This window comes from Oxyura jamaicensis, chromosome 10 (assembly GCF_011077185.1).
Source record: "Oxyura jamaicensis isolate SHBP4307 breed ruddy duck chromosome 10, BPBGC_Ojam_1.0, whole genome shotgun sequence".
NCBI classification, from domain to species: domain Eukaryota; kingdom Metazoa; phylum Chordata; class Aves; order Anseriformes; family Anatidae; genus Oxyura; species Oxyura jamaicensis.
The window spans coordinates 14,830,661-14,856,841 of NC_048902.1; the positions used below are offsets into that span (position 1 = coordinate 14,830,661).

Sequence of the window (26,181 nt, forward strand, 5' to 3'; positions counted from 1 at the left end):
TGTTTAGGCTGCTTTTCAAAGCAGTTCTTCTGGTGTCCAACATCTGAAGAACATGACTAGGCAACACTGCTTGCTTTCTTCTGTAGTCTACTGTCTATTTAGACTAAAAGTCAAGATGAACAATAATACTTTACTGTAAATAGAACAACCTCCTCCAGCACAGCTCAATTCAACTTCCATTTCAGCGGTTTTATTTATAGCAGTTCCTGGCTTTATAACAATGCTCCACACTGGAAATTTGCTATTCCAAAGCTGAAAGCAGTCTTCCGAGTGCTCCAGCCAACAGCTCGTGACCTCCCTCTATAAAATGCTAAAGAATTAACAGTTGTGAATGGCCACAGCAATTCCTGGAACATTTGAGACATCAGATGGAGTGTGGGTTAGAAACTCGGTCTTGGAAACTGCTTCTGCCTCAATACTTAGAGCAATATATGGGAACAATAACAGAAAGCACTCCATATGTTTACTTGACTGGATTTAATTTTCGAAGGTTTTGTGCAAAACATTTTGCTTCCTTCTCATCCCAACATCTTTAAAGGGGTTGGGGATTTTTGTTCTAATTACCTACCATAAATTTATGTAAGTGGAATGCAGAAACATTGATAATTAAGTTTTCCTAGAATACACCTCCATGAAATCAAGGATTTCTTGCACAGCTCTGAAGTATTCTGCTGCAATAACATGAATATCAAAGGTAGGTGATACAAGGGAGTTGAGACTCCCAGATCTTCTTGCATAAGGCACTAAGCTGCTTCGCATGCATTCATGCTCACAACTCAAACAAGAAACCCTATTCCTCTTTCAAAGTGACTAAAGAAGAATGAAGTGATTTACTGAAATCTAGCTTCCTGAAATTAGCTTCCAAATTTAGGAAACTGTCAGAGTTGGGAAGAGACTCTGTAACCTAAATGTTCAAGGTGAGTAATCCTTCTGGATGCTCACTACCTCAAAATGCAGCAATTTTTAGAAACCATCTTCCTATAAAAATGAGGCCCTCCTGAGGTGTTGCAATCAAAGCACTGAAACAGTAATGCACATGGAAACATTAGTCAGTTTTAGTTCCAGCACCCAAAACTCACAGCAGAAGACCTCAAAGCAGACGACTAACCCTGCTATTTCTCCCACAGTCACTCACTCTGGTTATCTTGTTACATTTTCTCTTTCCCTTCTATCTCAATGAGACCATCCTGGCTAGGCTGACACTAAAAGCGGTGGATGGGATAATCTAACTTGTCTACCAACAGCTCAGGCCTTGATGGTGTTTTGAATGTGGGTCATCTTGCCAGAAAAGAGCGGCAAGCTGGTTCATTTGTCATATTCCAAGGCGGTGGCCCAAATCCTGGATATGGTGCAGGCACATTTTCTGGACATGCTCCCGAGCAACCCCTGGACTTGCTTTGTGGGTGATCTTCTCTAGATGGCCCTGCTTGAGCAAGGGGGCTGGACCAGATGATCTCCAGAGGTCCCTTCCAACCTCAACCATTCTGTGAAACCTCCACTGTCATAACCTCCCTGGTGAGCCTGAACGAAACTCGCAAGCAAGAGGGAGAAAAGCATCAGCCTGCTGGGTGCTCTCAGCCCCCGAGTGCGTGTTTTCTGGGAGTTAGCCGAGTGTTATTTACAGTGTTTGGTTAGCAACTGTATGCAATGCCAAGAAATTGGTTGCTTAAAAAAAAAATAATAATAATAATGAAGGCCTTCAGCACCAGGAGGAAAGAGGGCGCGCCACGGTAGGGAGCAGGAGCCGGTCTTTTCATGGGACAGATCTGCCAGTGTTTTGGTTACTGTTGCTGGGGCCACATCCGTCAGGCCACATGCTTATTAATCATCGAAGAACGATGGCAGAGAATTTAAAAACGTCTCCTACGAAACACAATCTCTGTGAGCTTCTTGCAGCAAGCCTCCCAAATGAACACAACGCCTTTCTTTGCGATACCTTTCCTCGTTCAGAGAAAACTTTGCAGAACTTGTGGTTCCTCCACTCCGCTCCGTTTGCACCTGATGCCTCCTCTCGAGTTAACAGTTTGTCACTAACGTCAGCAGCACAGCCCCAGGATGCATCTCAGTGACCAAACTGAGGGCATACAACCACCACGTAAAGCCATCTGCTGACTTAACGGGGAGGCGTTTGGCCACCTGACCACAAAAAAAGGTGGTGGTTTGTTTTTGTGGAGGAAGCAAAGTTGTGCTAATCACACCTACTGGCATCGGTGAGCCCTGGCCTGCTGCCCTGCACTCCTAATTGCATGCAACAACAGAAAGACTTGCATCTCATAACTCAAAGGAAGAAGCACATCAACAAAGAGGAAAAGATCAGGAATCATCGCTGACTGACAAGATGTGATCTAAAATGTCAATACATTTTCTGGCTGGCAATTAATAAAACGAAAGCATGTGTAACATGGCCCTTCCTAAGCACCTCCAGCTGCAGCTTTCTGAATAACTTTTTTCAGCTGAAAGAATCAATTCAACGAAGTTGCAAAATTAAGTGATTTTTATTGCTTTAATTAAGCTAAACTAAATTGAAAAATTTCCCCTAATCAACTTTTGCTATTTTCTTCAGGAATGAGATTCAGTAAATTACACCCATCTGCCCCAAAACATTTATCTCAAATAAAGGAAACAGCAACAAACTCCCCCAAGGAGACCAAGGCATGTATCTACTCAAAAAAAAATATCCCAAAGTAGGAAAATAAGATCTCAAGTGGAATTTACCTCAACATCAAAGGAAGAAATTCTGAAAGGGTGCAAAATTCAAACATACTTTTTTTGTTTTAACAATAAACTCCATCAATCATACTTTTCACACCAGTAGTCTAACTAAGAAACAAATAAAACCAACAGAATTAGAATCATCAGGGATATATTGGGAATAAAAAAATACGGATCTAAACTGAACAAGTTCCGGTCTTCCACCCTCTATTCCATGCTGCAGTGAAACACATATTCACATAATATAGGTAAGAAAGAGCAAATACTAGTGAATTCTGCCTTGGGAAGGTAGGTAGATGTAACATATGACAAAATAGATAAGGAGAAGGGAAAATTGTGTTACTCACTGTCCAGCGCTGGTTTACTAATTGACATTAGAGACACAGATTTGGTCAGTGGTGACGAAACAGATGAAGTACAGAAATTAAATCCTTGTGGCTGTGAGGCTGGATGAATCTGCAGAACAGAAAATAAACACATTGGGCAAATACATCAAGCACAGCAGCAGCATCCCAACTGCAGAACTTAAGTGTTCCTGTTTACTAAAATTCACACTTCTGAATGTGAGTAATTAAATGATACCAGTATAAGGCTATAGATAAAAATGCAAGAACAACAAAAAATGCAAGCAGCATCACAGAAGTGAAATGCAACATTTTGTTTTGTCTTTTCAGTGAAAGGCAGCTACTTTTGGAACAAAGAGAGACACTGGCTTCTTGCTTGTCTTGCAAGATACTATAAAGTGGATGTTGTTAACTGTCTGATGGCCATAAACATCACTACTGTGATTCCAGCTCCTCAGTGGAAGTAGACTTCGATTCAACATGGTAAAAAATCTAATTTTTAACTGTACTCCTCCAAAATGCCATTCTTCAATGCAAGAGAAGGCATAAGAGCTCTGACATATCAGCTATCACTGGTCAGATCTTGTAAGACCCGTTTACTGCCTTGATGTATCACTCTACGAGGTAAACAGGCCGGCAGGCTAATGATTCTGGCAGGTACCCAGGAAGCCCTACAGCTGAAGCATCAAGCTCAGAAATCCAGGGTATTTAAAGTATTTAAGACCATAATTGCTTCTTTTATAAAAATAAACGGACTCTCATAACATCTTTGACCCATCTGTCCTTAATACCTATCATGGACCTCTGCTCAAGAGATCACACTAAATTTGCTTCACGTGCAATTAACATTTGGCTTAACTGTTGCTTATAATAATGTGCCTTTTCATTCTAGTTATGTCTATGAAAGAAAAAACAACTTTATTTTCCTCTTATAATAGGAAAATAAACCTTAAAGCTTTAACAGATAAATCTCTACTTGCTACTTGCATTTCAGAACTGCAAAAGACTACATCAGCATTAAGTGCTGAACTCTTAACACCTGCTATTGACAATATCACTGTATCTATGCTAAAAAGTTACTAATTTTCACATGATTACACATACAATCAGTGGAAGAAAAACAGCAAGGTTCTTGTTCTCCACTCTAAAACTTCTCCCATCAACCACGTTACCCCCAAGAATCAAGTAGCAAATTTGAACAAAGTGAAAATTCCTCTGTGTTAAAAATGAAGACTTGAATAATATTACACTTGAACAATATTACAGGGTGAAAGCCTTCACTGTCACTTTAAAAAATGACTTTTAAAAGTGTGAAATAGAATTTCCTAGAGATCTAATAGTAGTTAGACAGCTTTACCTGGCGATCATAGTCTCCGATTTCCCCTTGCTCAAGTTCTTCGGTGAGCAAGACCAGGGACCCACACTGGTTGCTGGCAAGTGGACTCCGTCTGAGGTCTTTGGAGCTCAGAGAAGCTGCCTCCAAGTTTGCAGAGGGCTTCTTGATCTCACCAGCATCTCCAGCAAGACCTTCTAGGCTGTAACTGAAGAGAAACCATGCAGGTTAGATCCTGACAAACTCCCAGGGACTGGTGTCTTTCGGCACATAGCACTTTCAAATGGGAAACAGAACGCAGTCACTAGCTGAAGTGTGCAGGGAAACACTGATGCTATTCCTCAGCATGTTACTTCTTAATGACTGAGTGCAGATAGCAGGGAAGGGATTTATATTTAAACTGTATTCAGAAGCATCTTGTGCTTCTAATGAGACACAGCAGTTGCTTGAGAACCCTTCAACTCCTGGGTCAATGGACTTTCCCAGTGCTTTTTTTTCTTGAGTGGTACACAGCAGAATCTAGAAACACTGCTTCCGAAGATTTTGGTATTTCTACATATTCTATTTGCTGGCTTTGTATTAGGTTCCCCTGGGAATAAAGCCACCCAAACTAAGCTACCTTGCATAGCACAACACTGCCTTGTCCTGGTCCACCACCCCTTGCAGCAGCCACAAAATCAGCACTGGGCTGCATGCAATGTTCATCTTTGCAGACATATCGTCTGAATCTAGTTAGCACTTGTCACTGCACAAAGCTTTGGCGCCAATAATGTCTTTCTGCCAAAGCTGGTTTCTTTTTCCCCTTCTTTTTTTCTCTCTCTGCCTCCCTCTCTCTTTTTAAATTCAATAAATGTTGTCTCCACGAGCCAATCAATGCCATTTTATCATTTGATGATGAAGCTAGGTCTGTCCAATGGAGCCAGACATAATCACTCAGTGATAATCAAAATATCAAACTTTTGCTTGCAGAACATGGGAGTTACAAAAGGTTTGGACAACCTTTGTAGGAACAGAAGCTGCTCATAGATAAGTGACATCTACAGAAAATAAAGCTAATACATGCTCTCTTCACCTACATAAAACAACTCCATTTTAAAATGTGACTATCTCCATCTGATCTCTCTTAACCCTCATATTCTGCTTCTGACCCTCATGCTGCTCCTGCCAAGATCCATAACCCCACTGCCATTCCCGTTTGGGGTTAATGTGCACACTTTATGGATTCACCTCCCCGGAATTAGCTCTAAGGCTCATGTTTGACCTTACGTGCACACAGTGCTGTTAGTCTGAAGCCAGGACTACCCTGAATATATACCCCGGCTTGAGGCTAATACTGACATCCAAGTGGCCAGCAAGCTAGCACGAACATATGAAAGGGGAAACACGCTGCAGACTGTATAGATCATTTGAACAACCAGAGGAGCTTTAAATTCAGGTAGACTTGCACAGTAGTGATTGATGTTCTGAATCCATTTAGAAGCATATGGATAAACACGCAACTTTGAAGCAAAATTTGCAATAAACCTTGAGAAAGACGATTTAGTGATTTTTCTTAAGATTTGTTACATGCTGATTAACGAGGAAGAAGGCTGGGTGAGGCATTTACAATTTAATCTGCTTTAGGAAGATTTGACTCAAAAATGCGTATGAATAGCAGGCATTATAAAGCTTCTTCTAAAACATCTGCAAAGAGAAATCAGCTCTATTGATACCACTTACTTAGGGTGCAGGAACATTGGTTCTACTACCCCAAGGTAACAATGACATCATGTAGTACCGAAAAAAATACAGTAGGTTGTGACACAACTCAGTTCAAAACTGCAAATATTTGATAGGCTATAAAGCAGTGATGAGCTGGGGATATTAGCCTCTAATTGTTAGTCAGGGTATATAGCCCAAATGGAATTAATTCCATAACTTGAAGGACAGATTAACTTCTGTCTCAATATCCAGTCTTCAGAAAGAGTTTTTATAGCTTTACCCACAACCAGCAAGAACTGCCAGGGGAAAACAGAAGATATAAACTCTGGGAGACTGGCTTCCAATTGCATTAAATCACAGAATCAGGTGAAGATCTGACCTGCAAGCATTAATATCAACTTTGGGACTTTCTACAGAAGGAGCAAACATCGACTGCCTTGGAAATTTTCATTTGTGGTTATCAGATTATTTTTTTTAAATAAAGTTTTACACGACCAGCCTCTTTGAAGAAGAAATAGGAGCTTTCAATTTACAAAGAGCAAGTCTGTATGAACTTAAATCCTTTGCAAGATCTGCCCAGAACAAAGCGGTGCTGAATCACAATAGCTCTCATTTTGATTCTTCGGCTGTCACAATTACTGTTACGATCATTGCTGCACAAAAACACACCTTAAGATCACCACAGAGCAGAGCAGCTCAAACCAACAGCGTGGCTTCTTGAACACTCGAAGCCAACGAAAAGCAGCCACCACCTTCACCTGCACCCCGGTTTAGAAGACCCATTACCACGACTAATTGCCAAAATAGCAGAAGAAGCAAACAGACACGTGCACACTTCAGCCAGAAGAGCAGAGGAAAAGACTTTGCATGAAAAGCTGACAACACAGTTTTTGCAGTGCTCCGTTGCTGCTGCTGCACATTTATTTATACCGTACCTTCTACAATTAAAGTCAGGAACCATGGCAGTGAACTGTACACCAGAGGGACACCAGCTCAAACTGGGAACATCGGAAGAGGCAAAGAAAGGAAAAGGGCTGTGATTATTGGATTGTTACGGAACAGGGGAATGTTAAGACTCTCACTCTTCGATATCTTAGAACAAAACCAAACACACACACAAAAACAACTCAGAAATGATGCAGTAGCTAATATACATATTTCTGGCTGCCAGAACACACCAAACAGGTAGCACGACAGCCTGTATTTCCTCAAACCCATCCCACCCGCGAGTATACAATGGACCAGAGAAACTGCTCCTTGTGGGGAGAGATGTTTTTGGGGAACACAGGGCTGAAACACACCAACGCCAACTTTGCATAAGTAATCACACAGCCATTGTGTTAGTCATGATTAGTATTTTTCTGGTACCTCTCATTCCAAAATCAGGAGAAGAACCCCTTACAAATATTTAATCACGTAATCCCCTCCATACAAGAATTAATAACTTCAGGCTACGCTTGGGAAAAGCAAGGATGGAGAGTTACATTCTGAAAAGCTGCACAGCAAATCAGCGAAAGAGGCTGGGGAGAAAAAAACAGCTTGTCTTGCTGTCAACTTGGGATTAATTCAAATCAGGGTCCTTCAAGCAGTGCTTTGACTAGAAAACCTTTCAGCTCCCATACCCCAAAAGAATCCCAAGTTACACCAGGAAAGACATAAGCAATGCAAATACAGAATGCAAATATTTTGGTTGTCATTTTAAATACTGCTTTTGTTATTTTTTCTCTGCAATCTCATGGGTCAATTGCAGGTTTTGCAGACACAAAGAAATCAATCTTCTTGTCAGCTACGGCATACAAAAGACCCCTAAATACTGGAAAAGCTGTCCAGGAAACATACACCATCAGAAGGAAATTTTGCAGCAGCACAGATCTGCCAGTGCAGTGCTGCACCAGTCCTGCTCCCAGCCCCTGGCCTCTGATCCACACAGGGAAAGGACGTGGCCAGAGCATGCTTTGCTCCAGGCCAGGAGCCTACAGAATGAGCAGCACAAGTCTAAGCAGCCCTCGGCCAGGATTTGTGAACGCCAGAAACATCAAATGGCATAACTGAAGGTTTAAAGCCACTCGCTACATCTGTCACTTGCCAAGTCCTTGGATTGTTTCCACACAGAGCACAATCCTGAAAACATTCGGAAAGGATTTGGTGGTTGGTATTCAGTGTTGGAGTGCAGATAATTACTATCTGCTTCATTAAGGATGTTAATTGGGTGAGGATGTCTCTGAAGTACCTATGCTTTGCAGCCCAAAGCTCCAGGTGCTCTGCACTGGTAGCTCTCAGCTCGGTACCTGAAGTATTCTCTGTGAAGACCTTCCCATCATGTGGCAATATTTCACAGATTTTTTCACGATCAACTACAGCCTGGTACCCCAAGGAAGGTACCATCCATGCTCTCCCTCTTCTTGCTCCCCCCAGCCATCTGCTTGTGGCCATGACACTGCTGGGCCCTTGGAGCTGTCACCTCCTGCCCCTGACTTGTTTGCAGAAGTCAGCAATTTTGTGTGGTCACTTAGGAACTGAAGAATAGAGAATTCTCCTCTTTAAATAAACTACATACCATTTACACCTGACAGAGCACTTTAAAAGATGCCCTATTTCTGACTGCCGTAACACGTCATAGCGACAACACCGAGTGCTAAAACTGCAGAAAAAGGGAGGCAGAAGAGAGGTCGCAGAGGAGCTGTGCATACACGCAGAAGGAGGCCAAGAAGTGGTGGAAGATCTCAGGGAAGGATAAAGGCCTTTTGGCAAGGGCTATGGAAAGCAGCCTCTTCCAGAATTATAATGCTCCTGGTGAGCCACCCACAAGCTGTTGGCAACACCATAAAAACAAGAACAAGATCGCTGCATAGCATGCAAAAACCCTTCACAGAAAAAGCCGTGGGGAGGAGGGAGAGCTGTTACGAACAACAGCCTGGTGTGAGAGCACACAAACTGATGGAATTAGTTTCAGGCTGTTGCTCTGCAACTGGTGTTAGATAATATCAAAATGGTTGGGAGGCCAGAGAATAATAAGAGAATGGGGTATCACAACATTCTCAAAACTGACCGGGTATTTTAGGTTGCCTCTTTGTGACATTTTCTTTACGTACAAGTTCACCGTTTCAGGGTATTATGACTCAAGGTCTCTTGTGTAGGAGCTGTGGTAGTATGAACAGCCAAATGCTAAAACGATGTTCATTTGCATGAGCTGAGAAGACGAGCGCTGTGCTTCTATCTCCAGAGCAGAGCAATGCAAATAAAGCGGCTTCTTAGAAGTAAAAAAGCGTGTTCTTGCTTGTGCCTTTCCTTTAAGAGCCCTCTCCTGAACTGTACAGCCCTGCTCATATGGCAGCATTTATGCTGATGCATGGTAAGGCCCTAGAAACATTTTTTCCATCTGTGGAAATCCAGTAGTTTGTTTACGCACACATCTAACACGCACTTCAGGTAACCGCAGCCATTTCAAGGGAAGAGAAATCCTCAGTTAACCTGCAGCAGGAGGAGAAGCAGCAGGCTAAGGGAGACCAGAAGAGGGTGAACCACGGAAGGGGACAGGTTAAACTTCTCTTTTTTTGGTAGCCTACAAACGTATAGATGTGGCCTGTCCACAGGGCTGCTGAGTCAAAAATTCGGTGTTCTATTTTCTGTGTTAGCAGACAGCTGAAAGGTTACGTGAGTGAAAATACAGATCTGCGTGCTGGGTGAGGAACTGAAAGCGTGCTGTACAGGAGGAAACCAGAAAATGCATGGAAGTTAAAAAAAAAACACACTATGTTAAGGAGATGGTTTTAAAAAACAGCAAAAGAGCAAAATTAAAGCCATTTAAGTTAGGAAGCTGCAGACGTACAGAGTGTTCTGTACCTCTGAGATTGCTTCGGTGCATCCCCTCTCCAGGTGCCCCTCCTGCACGTCCTGGCACAAGTCTCAGACGTGATTTGGGTACAAGTCTTACACGCTTCCAGGTAAACAGTTATTTTAATACAGCCCAAATCTTACACTTGCCAAAGCCTTAAAATACGAGTTCTGAGATGTCTCCAAGTTATTAATAATATTGTTCTGAAGAAAATAGCTTGAGCTTGTGCTCTGCAGGTCAGAAAAATTGCCCTGGGTCAGGCTGGAGAGGGAAGGCAGCCAAGCAGGGGGTACAACTCTACCAGGAATGCTCTGAGAGGTAGGGACTAGTCCCAGGTGTACCACGATGACGGTATGGGGTTAGTAGACACTCAAACACAAAACGGTTAGTCACGTGAGCTGGCTTTGTACCTTCTCCTATGAATGGGAGGCTTCTTTATACCATCCCCCAGAACTCGCATTGAACTGAAAATGAATCATGGACAGTGGTCAGACACTTGGATGGAACAAAATGAACAAATGGCAGCTGAAGGAGTCATATCCAACAGACAAACAACAGAGAGAATGGAAGTACAAAGAAAACACAAAACAAAGTACTGAAGGAAGCAATGAGCCTCTCTTTTCCTCCTCTCTCTCACAAATAATGTTGTTTCCCTTCCAGAAAGGTTTAACAGGTACTGACCATGTTGCAACCTAGCTGCTGCCCAAGCCAGGTCAGTTTTAAGTTTAGATAAGGACAAATATTTGACAGAAGCTGTTAACAGCCATGATTAACAACAGCTCGAGTTTTGCAGTGCTTAATCCATCAGTGAAAAATGCAGGCATTTCTTCCCTCAGACACGAACGGGAACAACACTGCATTATTGTTGAAAGACAGGCATTTCAAATCCGCCGTGAATGTTAGGAATTACTGAACGATGAACATGCTTTTGTGGAAGCCTTGTTAGTTTTCTTTGTATTTTTAAAAGCAAAATGGCGACACGAGGATTATCCATAAAGTGTGTTTGAAGAGAGAGGAGGAGCAGAGGGGAACTAAGCATGTTTTCACATTTTCCTTAAGATGGTTAAATTTTTTAATCTTTACTGTGAACATTTTGTTATGCTCATCCCTCTTACAAACCAAAAACACAATGCTGAAAAAGACCAAATCCTACAAAAGATGGATTTTTTTTGGTAGGCTCCTTGGGTCCTGCCCTAGCAGCTCTGTTCAAGCCCAACTCTGCTCTCTGCGTAGACAGGACAGGATTGTTTCTGGTGGGACTTGGGGATGGACCGGGCTGCAAGATCCTGGCTGGGGCAGGAGGCATCTTCTGCAGCTCGGCTGCCTCCACAGCTTGCCTGTGAAGGTAAGCGGCCCTGTTCCCCTGTGGACTCTGCTTCCTGGGTTGGGTTTGGTGGCAATTCCCTCTTTTCTGGCTCATTTTCTGCTCCTTTAGTGAGCGCAACCTGCTCACTGATGGGGCAAAGAAGTGCCTAGGGAGGGCAAAAGAGGTGCGGGAGCACAGACATGGGGTGACTGGGGGCAGTGCAGGTCCTACCCTTAGCAAAGGCTTTTGCTCCACGTAGATTCCTTTCAAATGCTTGCAAAAGTCAAATTACTATACGGGCTTTTCCCCTTTAAATGGAAAAGCATCTACTGCATGTGAAATAAATAAGCACATGCCCCAGGTTTAACTGACTTGTACGAAAGCCATTTGTTTGGGCTCCACTTCCCTGGTATTTCTCATCGCTCACTAAGCAACGAGAACCTCAACATCACAACAGCCACGTATGAAAAGAACAAAGAGAAAAGAAAAGAAAACAAAAACAAATAATCCAAATTCCTTCGTAACAGGAACACAAAAACAAACTGGAATCGAATCAGCAGCAAAGACCCTCCCAGCTTTTCTTTTCTAATTGACCTATGTGACAGCTAGCCTTACGTAGCGGCAGCTGCATCTAAGACCATATGAGAATAATTACTGTTCCTTTACTGAAATCGTCTTACATTTACAACAAATGTATTTTCCCGTATCAGAAACCGCCTCTGAACTCTGATGCAGAAGAATTTAACCCCATCTGTTAAGCGTTAGCAGTAATTGCCAGCTATGCAGTTTATTACCCTCGGAAAACCTTACATAACAGGTCCTACACTTAAAAATAAATCTTTCTAAGTGAGTTTATGAGCTTATGGACTCATGCTGTCATAAACCTGCACGTATATCTGACGCTGACTCTTTTGTAGCTTTAAAAGATAGGTATTGCCTAATTTATTGAAATATTACCTGGGGACCACAAATGAAGCCAAAAAAGGTGGCAGCAGTTCACAAAATAAGACTTATAATAAAAAATCATTCACCCTATGTTACTTACAGGGTCCCGAATGTTTGTCAACATTGACTTTAAAATCTGACGGGTGTATGTAATCCACACAGATCCTAATGTGTAAAGGATGCACAAGTTTCCACTGGGGGACTGCTGCCTCTCACTGCATTATCCTAGGGGGCCAGTAACAACCCTCTAGGAACCTCTTTTCAGTGGCCAGTTTTAATTTAACAGCACCATAAATCTAATGGCTCCATTTATCTTAAAAGCCTGCTACCCATGTTGACAGCAGCACTCAGCTGGGGCAGGCAGCCTGGGAGCAGCGCTGCACAGCATGCTGTGCCTCGCAGCCTCTGCAGGTCTTCATGGGCTCTGTGGCAGGATACGGCCCCCTGACCCTGCCATAACCACTGCTTGCGTCTGCCCTGTGAGCATTCAAATGCATGAAAAACAATGGCCAAACCCACACTTGTTTCAGAGAGGGCAGGGTTTCACCCCAAGTGTTCTGCAGCCCAAACAGTGCCTGTCTATATTGGGCACGGTAGTGAATATTACACCAATTCTGTTACTGGCCTGCATTGTCTTCATTTTCCCCCACTGAGATGGAGGGCTGAGCACCTTTTATTCCTACGGGCACGTGGCCTGCTACAGCTGCCCCTCTTATGTCTTCTGAAAGAACAAAAGGGAAGAGGGAGAATCTTCCCAGGGACTTGGTGGTGTGTTAGATGGGACTTACTGTCCACAGGAGACTCAGGTAGAAACAGTTCCTTAAAAAAATTGTCAACAGTCCAGCAGGGACTACCTTCCCTCCCCTTCCACCAAATCAGGAGCTTCTACGCCCCTTTTTAAACCCTGGCTTCTGTTCTCTCTCTTAATACACAGTCAAAGCAATAATGGCTGTGTTTATTTTGCAGTCAATGAGATTTAACACTCCAGTAACTCCTTTAACAAAGCCCTTCCTATAGAAAGAGGTGGTGACAGTTCAGATGGAAGACCTGTCCCAAGGTATTTCCATTCGCTCCAGTTAGCTTTGAGTTATTCCTTCTGTCCTCTGGAAAGCTACAGTGTACTGGTGGTATTAAGTACTTTCATCCTGAAAGTTAATTGAAATTATGTAAGTTAGGAGAATGTTTTCACTCCTATGAGTGAAAAAAATAAGAGTATTCAAGAGTGACATCCTCAATTTTTTTGTTTTATCATGCTGAGTCCAAAGCTCCGATAACTCTGTGTGAGTGGGTGCAAAGCAAAGCAGATTAGCTCTCCACTCACCTCCTCTGATTGATTTCTGCTTCATTGGTGGCGTTCTTCCCCGGCCCCCAGCTGTGGCGACGGAAAGGTGACAGCGGCCGCATGGAGTTTCTCAGGACGGAGGAAGGAGTGGGCACATCTGTGATGCTGTCCAGTTCCTCATCCTTCTCTCCCAAGCCAGCGGGCTCGCCCTCGGCTCCCTCTGGGGCTACCATGCTCGTGCAGCTCCCATCCAGGCTGTGCCTGTCCTTGGGCTGCACGAAGCTCACTGCAGGCGGGAAGGGAAGGGACGTGTCGCTGCCCAGGGACGAGTTCCTTTCCAAGGACATGGTGTCATCCGCGGAGGAACTGGAGCTGGTAACATCACAAGCGGACTGCTCCTCCTCAGGCTGCTGTGGAGAAGAACAGAAGTTAAATGAAGGTGAAGCTAAGGGAGTACAGTTAACATTTAAAATAAGCATTGCTTTTAATAAATGTAAAGAACATTTATATTTCACATGAGCTGAGAGATTTCTTAGTTGAGACATGAGGTGAAATTTGCAGTAACAGGAATGAGACTTTTTGCTCTGGTTTCAAAAGAGGTAGAAATGCGTCCCATGAGACCCCAGCTGCCATAACCCTGGGCTCGGCTCCTCTGCGGGCCTTTATCTCCGTGTTATCGCTCTTCATGCTGCACAGAATCCTGCTCTTGCCATTTCTGGCTGAACCTGTTATCAGCCAGGGGGGCAGAAAGCTGCCAAAGATTTATTTACCAGGTGTTAAAGACAGAGAGTGATTAAGGGGGAAACGGGTCATGGGGACTCCTGATGACCAATGCCAGCTTCTCCGCGGTGATCCAGGACAGTTTGCACTTTTCAGCCAGGAGAACTCAAAGGCAGCACACTGCTCTGCTGCACTGTGCAGCGCAAAAGGAACAATTATTCAGCAGCAGAAACCAGCCAAAAGTAAAGGCTTAAATCTCCGTCCCCTGCTACTTTCCATTAAGCAAAAAGTTAATGCCAGGGTTTGCAGCGTTTTTTTTCAAATCCAACTGTAATTGAAAAATACTGTTCCACAGCATCAGCCCACAGCATTACAGGTCTCGGTTCACACTGCAATTTTTGGTTCAGTTTGTTCCAAAAGCCGTCAGTGGAACCCAAACTGGTTCTCTTTGGCAAAAGGCCACGTGCTGACAATACAGCCTCGAAAGAGCCTATGATTATTCTGTGTTCCCCGTGGCTAGGATAAAAAACACAAGCATGTATCTGACATCACCTTCAGTCCGCAATGGTGTCTGCCCCGAGGGACTGATGTGGGAAGTTTCAATTTATTCTCCTGCAGAGCCCTGCACTGTATCATTTAAAATAATAATAGGCAGAACGATCTGTCGGATCATATATAATAGACTATTCACCAAAGCCACAGCAGCTAATTGTCCTCAAATAGCACGCTCGGTGGTTCTCAGCAGAAGCTGAGCATTCAAGGAGCTGCAGTCTGTCAGCTCGCCTTTGGCAGAGGACAGCAGAACACAAATCCTGTTCTCGGAAGGGCGATGGACACCGCAACCCACGCGGGAGAGGATGAGCAGCATCCTCGCCTCCTGCTCCCGTCGAGCCCAGCAGTGTGAAGGGCTCCAGACACTCTGAGCTTTTATGGGTGTATGTTATAAGGCAAAAGCTTCCTGTTAAATCAAATAAAAAGCCACCGAAGTGTTCCTAAAGTATTCTAATCAAGCATTTCACAGTGTAATGGGAAGCCCCGTTTCAGTTTTGGCTACTTTTTTATTCTTCCTTCAGTTTAACAGGTAGACAACAATGTTCCTAAGGTGGTTTCAATAAATGCTGCCACACCATTTCCCCTCTCTCATTCATCAAAAAGGAAAAAAAAAAAGAAGACAACATGCCCAGCACAATACCTGCTTTTAACACCCAATTTTAAACAGCACAGTAAAATTCACCCAAAGGCATTGCTTTCGTGGCAAGGAATGTCAAATACCAACCATGAATCTATGCAAATTATAGTAATATTTTACCATGAATTTAAAGTATTGGATTTGACACATATTTAAATAGAAAGTATAGGTTAAAGCCAGGGAGAACTGAAATTCATGCCCTGTAAAGTTTTTGATTATGTTTGGCATTATTCAAGATAATCTGATATTTGCGTGAGTCAGGATGAGAGCTTACTGAATTGCTTAAATCCAGACAAATTAAGTAGTCATTATGTGGATAACACTCCTTCAGCAGAGGAAGCAGTCTGCTTTGCTTTCCTGAGACGCAGGAAAATAGTGTCAGACATCGGGACAGCACAGCTGGAGGAGAGATGACTACATGCTAGCTGTGCAGTGGAAGCATGGGGCAGTTCGGGAGCACTGAATTTGGATTCAAATCCAGTGACAACAGTGCAGAACACCGAATTATACAGGGGAAGTATTAGCTCCAGAGTAAAAAACAAGGAGTTTTTATTTCCCTGACGAGAAATACTGCTCCAGTTTAAAAGGCAGACCAAAAAAAGCTTCTCTAGGGGGGAAGATTTAGGGTTTCTATTGTAAAGTGCAGTTCAGAGAGAGATTTGAAAATGTGCAATATATTTAGCCCACTTCAAGTCTTACCCAGAGCATCCGACAGACTAGAGAACACAATAAACAGCTTCCTTGAACTTGTGGCCCATGAGTATTGCTATAAACATTGTTCTTCCTTCACTTTAATGATCCGTGGGGTTTTTTGTTTGTTTCTTTTTCTTTGTTTTTGTTTTGTTTTAAACAAATGAAAATAGTTAATATGAAGGACCAGGACTCCGGAAAATGCCAAGTGTGGCTGACACATCTAAGGAACATCTATATCGTAGCCACCCCTGCAAAAAATTAGTTAGCTGGCCAAGCGCCAATAAATATGCATTGCTGTTTAATCCTATTTGAGTAAGAAAATACCCTGTTGGCAGAAGGGAAATGGCTCTCTAATTTGTTCTTTTCCTACAGGGATAAGGAGACATTAAAGAAGTATTAAGTTTTTTCAAGTTAGGTTTGCTGCATTGCACCTCAATGAATTCAACCTGTAATTATGACCGTAATACTCATGTCTTTGCAGACACGAGTGGCACAAAATGGGCACCTTCCCTTCCGTCAGAAAACAGTTCTTTGTGAGAACTAGTAAGAAAAAAGAAAAAAAAACAGGAAAGATGTAAAAAGAGAGCTTTTGAGAAAGAGCATATATTCTTCCTGAATAGGGATAAGAGAATTCAGTAAGATTGTACGGGGGTGTAGGATAACTTCCTCAACTAAATCCCTTCATCTGTAAGAGGTCTTGATAAGAGAAATTGAAATGTGCTTTCAATTATTTTCTTGATGACAACAAGCAAAAAGCTGAGAGACAAACTTACTCTGTCCCCTGACCTTCCATGTGACAAAGACATTAATGGTGTTGTGGTATATAAAGGAGAAAAAAAAAAAGCCCTTGGCATCCTGAAGTTTATTTGGCATGCCATTACATTAAGGGAGACAACTTTTTCAGTTGGCTTGATACATAACCTAGTAGAATCATTTTTCATTCATATCTGCTGTTGGCTCCAGAATGCCCAAAGTTAACCTCTGCAGTGAATCCTATAAATTGTTTATCACTGTGTTTATGATTTGGAGTGGGATAGCTTTCCCCTGCTGAAAGCCCCTCTCTCCAGATTTTAATTCCTGAGGATTTGGTTTTTGTTTCTGAGAGAGAAACAGTAACTCCAAGAAAATAAATACAAAAGATTTATGGATTTGTGTATTTCCTTGATCAAACCAAAACAAAGGCAGAACCTAAACATTAAGCTGCGACCCTTTTCTTTGACAATGAGCTGCAGGTCCCTGACTTCCCAAGGGCCTTGCCTCTGAATCATTTCCCAAGGGGCACATTTACAAACTTCCTAGTAACGTTGAATTTCAGTGGCAGGTTAAAAGTTAAGATGAGCAAAGCGTATGGGCTACGCCCCAGGACGTTGCCAGATGACTGTGAGAAATGACCTTATGCAGCATTAATCATCCAAGAAGGGTGTTGCAAAGTCTGCCCAGACGGCTGGGTAGAGACAGAGAAGGATAGAGGAGGATGACGAGGACATGGGAATGAAGCAGTGACACAGAAATAAGTAAATAAAAGAAATTATCCTGCTGCAACCTTAGACCTCATGATGGAAGTGGTTTCTGGATTTCAGCAACAGCCTCTCAAGTCTGAAAAAATGACCCAGATTTTAATGCTAAAGGTATCTGAATCCGGGAGCTGATGTTACACAGCTCAGCGTGCATCATTCGGAGAGAAAAAAGGAGACAGCAAGAAGGAGGCTATGAAAGCCCCCACCTAACTTCAGAGACACTCTAAGGCACCTGCAGATTTCACGACTCCACAGACCCCAAGTTCTTCACAGTCCTGGAACAGAACCAGGGCTTAAAGTCCACGAACATCAAGTTATTTTTATGGAAGCATCCCAAAGAGCCTGGCTAAACAGTAGCTCATTCCTCCTCAATTTCCTTTAACATATTAAACAGTTAAGAGAGAAGGAGCAGCTTGTAAAACAACAACAGAACTCTAATAGATGAAAGTTCAACTCTTGCTCCATACAAAGGGGAAACAACAACCAGTAACACCGCTGGCAGTCATGATACTGAAAGGCTTGAGATCCGCTTTTTGTTCATAAACGCATTCTCTCTTCCCAATTAAATATGAAAATTGTAGTACTTATTAGGGTTGTAACGAATTGACTACAACCAATAAATTTACCTTAAAGTACTTTGCAGAAGAAAGATTAAATTCAGCACTTATTTTAATGGTTATTAAAAATATTTGTAAGCTCCATTTCTACCAGCTGTGCTCAATAGAAGGCTGAATTAAGGACCACGCTCACAACACTAAGCGAGTGTCCCTGGTCCTTATATAAACAGCTTTAACCGTAGAAAAGGTACCCAGAAATTCTGAGAAGGGAGACAGGGAATTGAGTTAGCCAGCAAAGCAGAGACCGAAAAAAAAAAGTGAGTAGGGTTGTGATTAGCTTTGAATGACTTCCTAAACCAAACTTTTAAACCTTTTGAACTTCACCCATTTCTAGACAAAGCCTGCAATCCACCAAATGATGAGAACAATTCAAGGGCTACCAAATTACGAAAAGGTTTCCCTTTCTACAAGGAAAATTTCCTCACTCTGCCTTTTCTTCATTGGCAATTGAAGATCCACCTCCCCAGTACCTCCTCCTTTGCCCTGCAGCACTCCCATTACCTATTCGTTTTAACTTTTAATTTTTGCTTTGCATATTTGGAGAGGCGAACTTTCTACATAGAAGAAAGGGAAAAAGCTAAAATTCTTTATGTTATAAAATGTCCTGTGTTCTCACAGCACTGTTCTCCCACGCATCCCCATACAACCATTAAATCAGACTCAAATGACAAAGTCTGCTGTTGTAATTCATTCTCCACAAGCGAATTGAAGACAGCCTTGTGCTCTGCCAAACAGCCTTATATTCTCAGAATCCAGGGTCCCGCAGCTCTTTGAGAGTAAGAAGAGAGTAAGATGGGAAAGGGTGAGGCTGGTGAGCTCTATGCCCTACCACATGCATTAAGGATGACTTTACTGTTCTTTTATAGCACATGAGATCACTTAGCCCAAGCTGTGGTGTTTCCCATCCCTATGGAAAATATTCAACATCATCTGATTTGATTTATCCATACAGATATTTTTTTTTCATTATATATATTTCTCTGCAAGCAAAGTGTGAAACCTAGTCTGAAAATTTAGTTTTTCAGAGCAGGAGCAGTGACTGCTCAAACAGGTAACTCTGATCTAGTTAAAGCCACACAGAATCTAAGCAGAAGTTTCCACGGAGCTGCAACCAATGTGGCGGATGCTCTAAGTTCATGACCTCTTTCATTCTGCACCATTTCCTGAGTGCATAAAACTATCCACTACAAGCAAGAAGGGTTCTAAAAAGCAAAACCCATTTGCCCTCCAAATATGTTTGGGCTGCTCTTTTGCAGGTGGCGGCAGACCGACAGGCAACGCTGAAGTGAGGCATCCTCTGCTCAGGAGGCTGATCTGTACCTTTGGTTTCGCCCACTCCTCCCTCCCCTTCTCATCCATGAGCAACACAAAGGGCACAGAGATGACTAAGGTTAGTAATGACTTCTGTTGTTGATTTTAAGTAAACTTGAAAACATTTTCCTTCTGCTTGCACGCAAAAAGGTATTAAAGGTATGTTACCCTGGCAACAAAACTATTCCCTGGAATTGGCCTTAAGTATTTAGAATGAGTGTTTCCTTCCTATTAAGAGAGTCACATTGAATTTACAGAAAAACACTGGTTCTTCTGCGAATTACTGTATATGATCCTGAAGGTGTCAGTGCAGAGGTCACGTCTTCTGGAGAAGAGCTCTTTGTTACATCGGTTAAAGATGGCTTTCATACGGTCTGTGCAGTCATTAGTGAAGAAAATCCACTTTTTCAACTGTTTCCCTAACGTCTGATTTACTTTTGGACAGTCACAATTGCTTTCATCTTTTCAACATCAGGGGGCTGCACAGTTTTTGGAATTGTGCTCCAAGTAAATACATCCCTCGTGTTGTTGCAGCTGAAGAGGGGACCAGATCCTTCCCATCTATTCCGTTCCAGGATAATCACTTCCAGGTTTCTAGCTCACCAGCAAAACCAAGACAATTAAGTGCTTACAGTATGGCTTTACAGAATCAGGCCTCGGTACATTTTGAACCGTATCCCAATGAGACTTTCCTACCTTTCCAAAGACAAGGTCTTCCATCCCATCACCAGGCAAGGGGAAGAGGTCAGACTCGCTCCCGGACTCTCTTTTAAGGACACCCTGTGACGAGGCACAGACGCTGCTCAGCCCATCCTCCAAGAAGCTCTCACATTCTAGGGGAGCAAAGCAGAATGAGTTACGGTCTGATGTGTTCTGCAGCATCCCAACATCCAAACTGCATACACTCAGTAAATTCAAAGGTTTAAAACATCAGAAAGCAGCTTTATAAATTGAGTTCACTTCCTAAAAAGCAGATGGTAAATTTATAAAGAATTTATAAATTTTTTAAAGCTTGGTATGCTTCATCAAAGTAAACACACACAGAAATTCTACATTAAACAGCCATCTATGCTTGTAGTTTCAGGTGCCGACTAATATGCTATCTATCAGGCACCCCCACACTGAGCATAACAGGATTATTTCCTTCCTATTGATTGCAGCAATTGCAAAATTAGATTCACATTCAATAAATGTACAAATATAAGTCAACAATATTAACTTTCTTCCTCAATTAAAAACGATTAATTCCCTCTAACTTTTAAATGCCAAGGTACTTTTAAAATGCACATCAATCCAGTCTGTTGGTTATGTCTATACTTCTCACTGAAAAAGCAATTGTACGACTTCTATGACAAGTTTTACTTTAAGACTCAAAAATCAAGCACTATTTAAAATTTCACAAGCTTTCATAGCTCCCAACATTTAAATCTAAGCATATTGAATCCCTTCCTTCTGTATAAAATGCTTCCAGCTGTTTGTAGCAGGGTGATTAGCAGCACAGAAATAACCACAGCCATCGAGAAAGGCCCTTCCTTCCAAAAACTTTAACAGACATGCGTCTGCATCAATAACGTCTGTATATCATTTTTTTTAGCCCTCAGGGAAAGGTATTAATGACAATTTTGGCAATAACTGTGCATTCTTTTCGCCCAGCTAAAATTACTTGCTGATTATTAGTATATTTTAAAAAGAAAGGTGTTATTTTTCAACCTGCTGTAGCTAAACAAGATACCTCCAAAACATGTTTAGCTCCCTGGAGAGGAACAAGGCCAATAAAATGTTGGTTGGCTCTTAAATTACAGTCGATAAACTCCATCCTTGGCTATGGCAGGCTTACACATCAATGCAGTTTTGGGTAGGGTAGCTCAAAGCCACCTTTTTTCCTTCCCTACCCTTACCTGGCCTGAATCCAGAACTGTGCCTGACAGCAGCTATAAAACACCCCAGCCGATGGGAGCGAGTACATGGTCAGAGGAATAACGTTAAGCTAGCCCTGGTCTCTCCCAGAAGCTCAAGCTCACTTTAATTGTAATTAAAATTCATCCCTAGATAAACAGCGGATTTCAGCTTAGGGGAAACAGGCTCAGTGTTTCTAAGTCAGGAGTGCTCAGTGTTTGCCTGCGGGACAGGATATGGCTTCTCCGTGGGACAGGACTGCATGAGCCTCCTGGTCCCCGTGGGACCACCCGATGCTGCTGGGAGGTGACTTTTTGGACCTGGGGCAGTCGGAGGGATGGAGGCAGCGTGGAGGTGCTGCCTCCAAGGGCACAGGGACGGTGCAGCCGGCTGGAAACGCCATCACCCCCGTGAGGAGTTTCCACGCCGGGGAGAACTGGAAAAGCACTTGTTGGAGGAGGCGCGAATGTTCCCCCCGTCCTTTTCCCCGTTCAGTAAACCTGGAAAATCTGAACTGCTTTTCCATAATCGAGAGGAGAGAGGAGGGAAAAAAAAAAAAAGAAGAAAAAAGGGAAAAGCAAAGAAGAGACAGAGCGGCTGTAAGGGAGCGGGCCAGGATACGGCCGGGCGGCCAGCTGGCAGCCGGCAGAGCTTGTCCAAGCCCAGAATGAAAAACAAAGGGGCTTGAGCCACGTTCCAGTGGAAAATGAGCGGGGACGGTCCAGCTGCGCCAACGAACCGAGACCTCACCCAGCCGATAAATAACAAGTGGCAGCGAAAGGCTCTGCAGGAGCCACTGAGGGACAGCGTGGGGTGGAAGAGGGCAGAGGACAGGAGACAGCAGGGTGGGAAGGTCAAGGAGGAGCAGACAGAGGGGGAACCCCCACACCTCACCTCATCTGTGCTGAGACACTGATCTCCAAGCCCTGACTCTTCCCTCACCTTTCAGAGGATATTTTTGGTTGTTCGGGGGTGATCTATTACTTTATTTTTCTTATCTCACTTGTTGGGTTTGTTCTGTTTGTTTTGAACTGCACACACATTGCACAATGCTGAGCTCCATCCCTCAGTCGCTCCCACCCGTGACCTGCCAAGCCCCGGTGACAGCACTGTCATAACACTGGCACCCAAAGAACGGCTCCATCACACGTGCACTGCCCACTGGCTGCACACGCAGCACTTACAGAGCAACCGTGCTCATCTCTTTCTCCCTGTGAAGATTCACACAAAAATCAAATGATAGTAACACACTTCTGCACGTGATACAGAAGTTACACAGTAGAAAGCCCAAGGAAGAAACTTTCCAAACATCTCTTTCATGCACGTTTTCCAAAGCTTCATGTCCTCCAAGGTGGGGCTGAGTCCCCTAATTGCATGCTGATAGCTACATAGCTGCCACACTCCTCAAGGCTTTTAGCTTCAAAAGTAGGAGCAGAAATGTGAAGCTACAGTTCCTGAACTTACTTTGCAAGATTTGACGACTCTATCCTTACAAGCAATTTCTGCAGGACTATTCAGCAGGTGAAAAAGATCTAATTCCTTATCAAGTTGTGTCCTTTTACATTAGCCACATTATGAGAGCTGTTGGTTTTATTGCTGTCACATGCTGTCAGGTTTTTCCTTCCCCGCTCTACTTTCGCAGCATGGGAGCTCGCTCAGGGCACAGCACTACAGTGGGACATGTGAGCATAACTCCATTATTTCTGGAATGCCAGGACTTAGAGAGCTGAGATGTTCCTGCTGCTGCAGACAAGAGAGCACATTTCCCTCAGCATGTTAAAAACCTGCCTCATTGTGTTGCAGACACATATTACTGTAATTATTAATTAATATTTATGTATCACTGATTATATCATAAATATTATATTTCTGTAGTATAATATTGTATTAGATAATTAATAAGTATATAACTAATATTGATCCATGTGAATGGATGATTAGAGTTTCAACAAGTCAAATGAGCCCATGTAATTCTGCAGCCAAATGAAGCATGATAAGCTTAAAGCTTAAAAATACCAGATCTGGATGCAAGGGATGCAGGGAAACAGTAAAGAGGCAGCATGGTGATATTGCAAGTTCTGTTGTAAAACACTCATGAAACAGCTATTCACTGATAGTGGCTATTCGAACCTGTACTTCACAGGAAGTTTTTTTCTTCCCTTTTTTTTTTTTGGTCAAGGAAAAAAAAAAAAAAGTGTTTATTTCACGTTGGTGGGAGCTAGAACTTCTACCTAGAATAAACCCCCCAGGTCAGTCACCTACAACATCACTTCTTAGCCTATATTCTGAAAAGATTAGATTTGAATCACTTCAACAGTGATTAAATCCTTATTTTTCTATCTCCTCAGACAAACTGAAGGTGATTCAGGTGAGATCCCTGTTTGTGATGACAACCAAGCAAGAAGTGTCTACTCGATGAAAAGTCCAAGCAAAGTCTCAGTTCAGAGCCCAGAAAAATTACTGTATTTGTTTTGAACATGCATAATTCAATGAAAGGAAATGCTTTTTTTCTTATCTTGGACACGAACCCCTCTTTGAAACTTGCCAGACAAGATTTTCTGTCCCTGTGGAAGAGACAGAGAGCACCCGCCAGCACGCAGGGCTGGTGGGTAGGGTGTGGGAACGATGGCTCTGAACAGCCTTTCTGTTTCCTGAAGCCTGGAAATCATGGGAACTTTCAGGAAAGAAAAAAAAAAAGGGAAAAAAGAGAAACAAAACAAAAAATCGAGCCACTGATTTGGATCTGGAGAAGGATTAAGAGAATTCATATTTGACGTTTTTTTCCCTTTTATTGTATTACCATTTCATCTAGAAAACAAAATAGTTTTCTCTATCACACCTTTCTTTCAAGCTTATTAAAAAATTGAAATACTAAAATCCTTCAAGTGCACAATTACTTAAGAGGGTGACACACCACCCAGCTCACTACAAGTCAAGTGCTGCAACCATGTGCTAACAATGACTCACGACAGATTCATTACACATTTTCTTTAGTTTACGTATTTTTCCCCGCTGAGGTTAGGATGACAAAAAAAAAAAAAAAGGGGGCAGAAAAGGCAAGGAAAGCAAGCATGGAGAGACACAGGGCTGCTCCCCTGCCTGAGTGCTGTCCAAGAAAACACAGCTTACCTGGAGACTCCCTTGTCCGCTTGCGCTCCAGCAGTGAAGAGTCGGGACATGGCTCCAGCGAGCACCAGCTTTCACGGTTTATCTGAAAAAATGGGAAACAGCAGATCAAAGAAAGGCCACTTTTGCTATTCTCTGTTAGCCTCTTCTGCGACTTAATTCTGCATTGACCAGTAGGTATATAGTTATGGCTTAATTTTGTCCCAGTAATAAAAACTTCAAAAGTAACTTACTTTTTTTTTTCTTTCTTTTTTTTTTTTTTTTTTAATCACTAAACAAACCATTACAATATGCCAAAAGCTGTATTTCTCCGTGGAAAGTATGACTTAAAGTGGCTCCTGCTCAAGGCAGGAGTTCAGAGGGAGGATGAGCCAGCGTTTGAGCTACTAGTGGAGGACTCGAGAAACCTGGCTTCAATTCTCACTTCCATTTGCAGTGGGACTGCAGGCAAGATACTCCTCTGCCTTCTGTCTCAGTTCACTATCTAGGGGACAGAAATTTCTTACCACCCATATAGCCGCAAAGGTAATTACCTTAAAGATAGCACGGAGGTCTGATAGCGAAGAAATGAGGGCTATGGAAGTGTCCATGTTACGGTGAGAACCAGAAGCGCTTTGTGTATTTGACTTCACGTTTGCATTAATTGCAGTGACGGCTATGTCAGAAAACCCTGTTTTAACACTAAGCCTGGTCACATGGTTTATTTCAACATCAGCCTTATCATCTCACCCTGTCCCTCACCCTCTGTGACTTCCAGTCTTTCAGCAGGGATGACTGATCTGCTCTCGGCCTTCTTCCCCCTTCTGCCTGTGCCTTACTCATCCTCACTTGGGTTGTTTTGTCCAACTTTGAAGTTTGTTGGATTATCCACAACCTTTGGCTCACCCGGCGTACGCTTCCCACTGCTTTTGTCGGTAACTAGTAGAGTCTGAACACTCCTCTGCCCTCTCTCCTTGCCGTTCTGCCTTTCCCAAACACAAATCTCACCCGAACCACCTCACCCAACCCCGAGGTTGTTTCCCCTCCTGCCTGGACGCGCCTCGCTTGCCCCCCTCCACACAATCCCACCCGTTCTAGCTAAAAGCAAGCTGCTGAAATGGATGACCTTGTCTTACTTTTCATGACAAATGTTTCTCCTCCCTTCTCTCTGGCTTTCCTTTCCTCCTTCTCTGTCAGACAGAATTTTTACTACTTATTTTTTGCCTCTTGCCCGTCTCCAAATTTCCTCATAGATTCTGCTCCGTTCTTGCAGGCCCTTGCCAGATTCTTATCCCTTTGATCTTCTCCTTTCTCAAAACTCCGTGACTCTCCTATCCTTGACAGGACTCGCTGCTCTAAGGACCCCCATCCTTGCCCTTCTGGCCGAGCCCACAGAGCGCGCCGCTTGCTGTGGCGGCCTGGCTGCAGCCCCTGGCCGGTAGCAGGAGGGCTCCTGTCAGCCCCGGTGCCCTCCCGCTCACCACACCAGTCAGCACTCCCCCAAGACCCGTCAGCTAAAAAGTCAGCTGCACATTTTTCTTCCGTAGGTTTTGTCCTCCTCCATACTTGTGTGATGACAAAACGGGGTTGGAAGGGCCTTTGACAGGTCAGTTAGTCCCCTTGTGCTGCTCCAAGCCAGGCTCGGCTAAACCTGAGAGGTCTGAATGTGATGTGC

The 26,181-nt window shown here is 43.1% G+C and overlaps 1 protein-coding gene across 14 annotated transcripts in view; it reads right to left on the reverse strand.

Annotated features, from left to right (window-relative positions):
* The window catches only part of AKAP13 (A-kinase anchoring protein 13), a 205,697-nt gene that overhangs the window by 41,205 nt on the left and 138,311 nt on the right, over window positions 1-26,181 (reverse strand). For 11 of the 14 annotated variants that reach the window (XM_035335269.1, XM_035335272.1, XM_035335267.1 and 8 more), the window contains 7 exons: window positions 24,531-24,612; window positions 20,202-20,338; window positions 13,498-13,868; window positions 10,336-10,389; window positions 7,026-7,088; window positions 4,414-4,597; window positions 3,060-3,168 (listed from right to left, as the gene is read on the reverse strand). In XM_035335269.1, the coding sequence (XP_035191160.1) occupies window positions 3,060-3,168; window positions 4,414-4,597; window positions 7,026-7,088; window positions 10,336-10,389; window positions 13,498-13,868; window positions 20,202-20,338; window positions 24,531-24,612 (1,000 nt within the window). The remainder of the gene's footprint in view (window positions 1-3,059; window positions 3,169-4,413; window positions 4,598-7,025; window positions 7,089-10,335; window positions 10,390-13,497; window positions 13,869-20,201; window positions 20,339-24,530; window positions 24,613-26,181) is intronic. The other 3 variants (XM_035335274.1, XM_035335281.1, XM_035335270.1) reach the window with 2 other exon arrangements.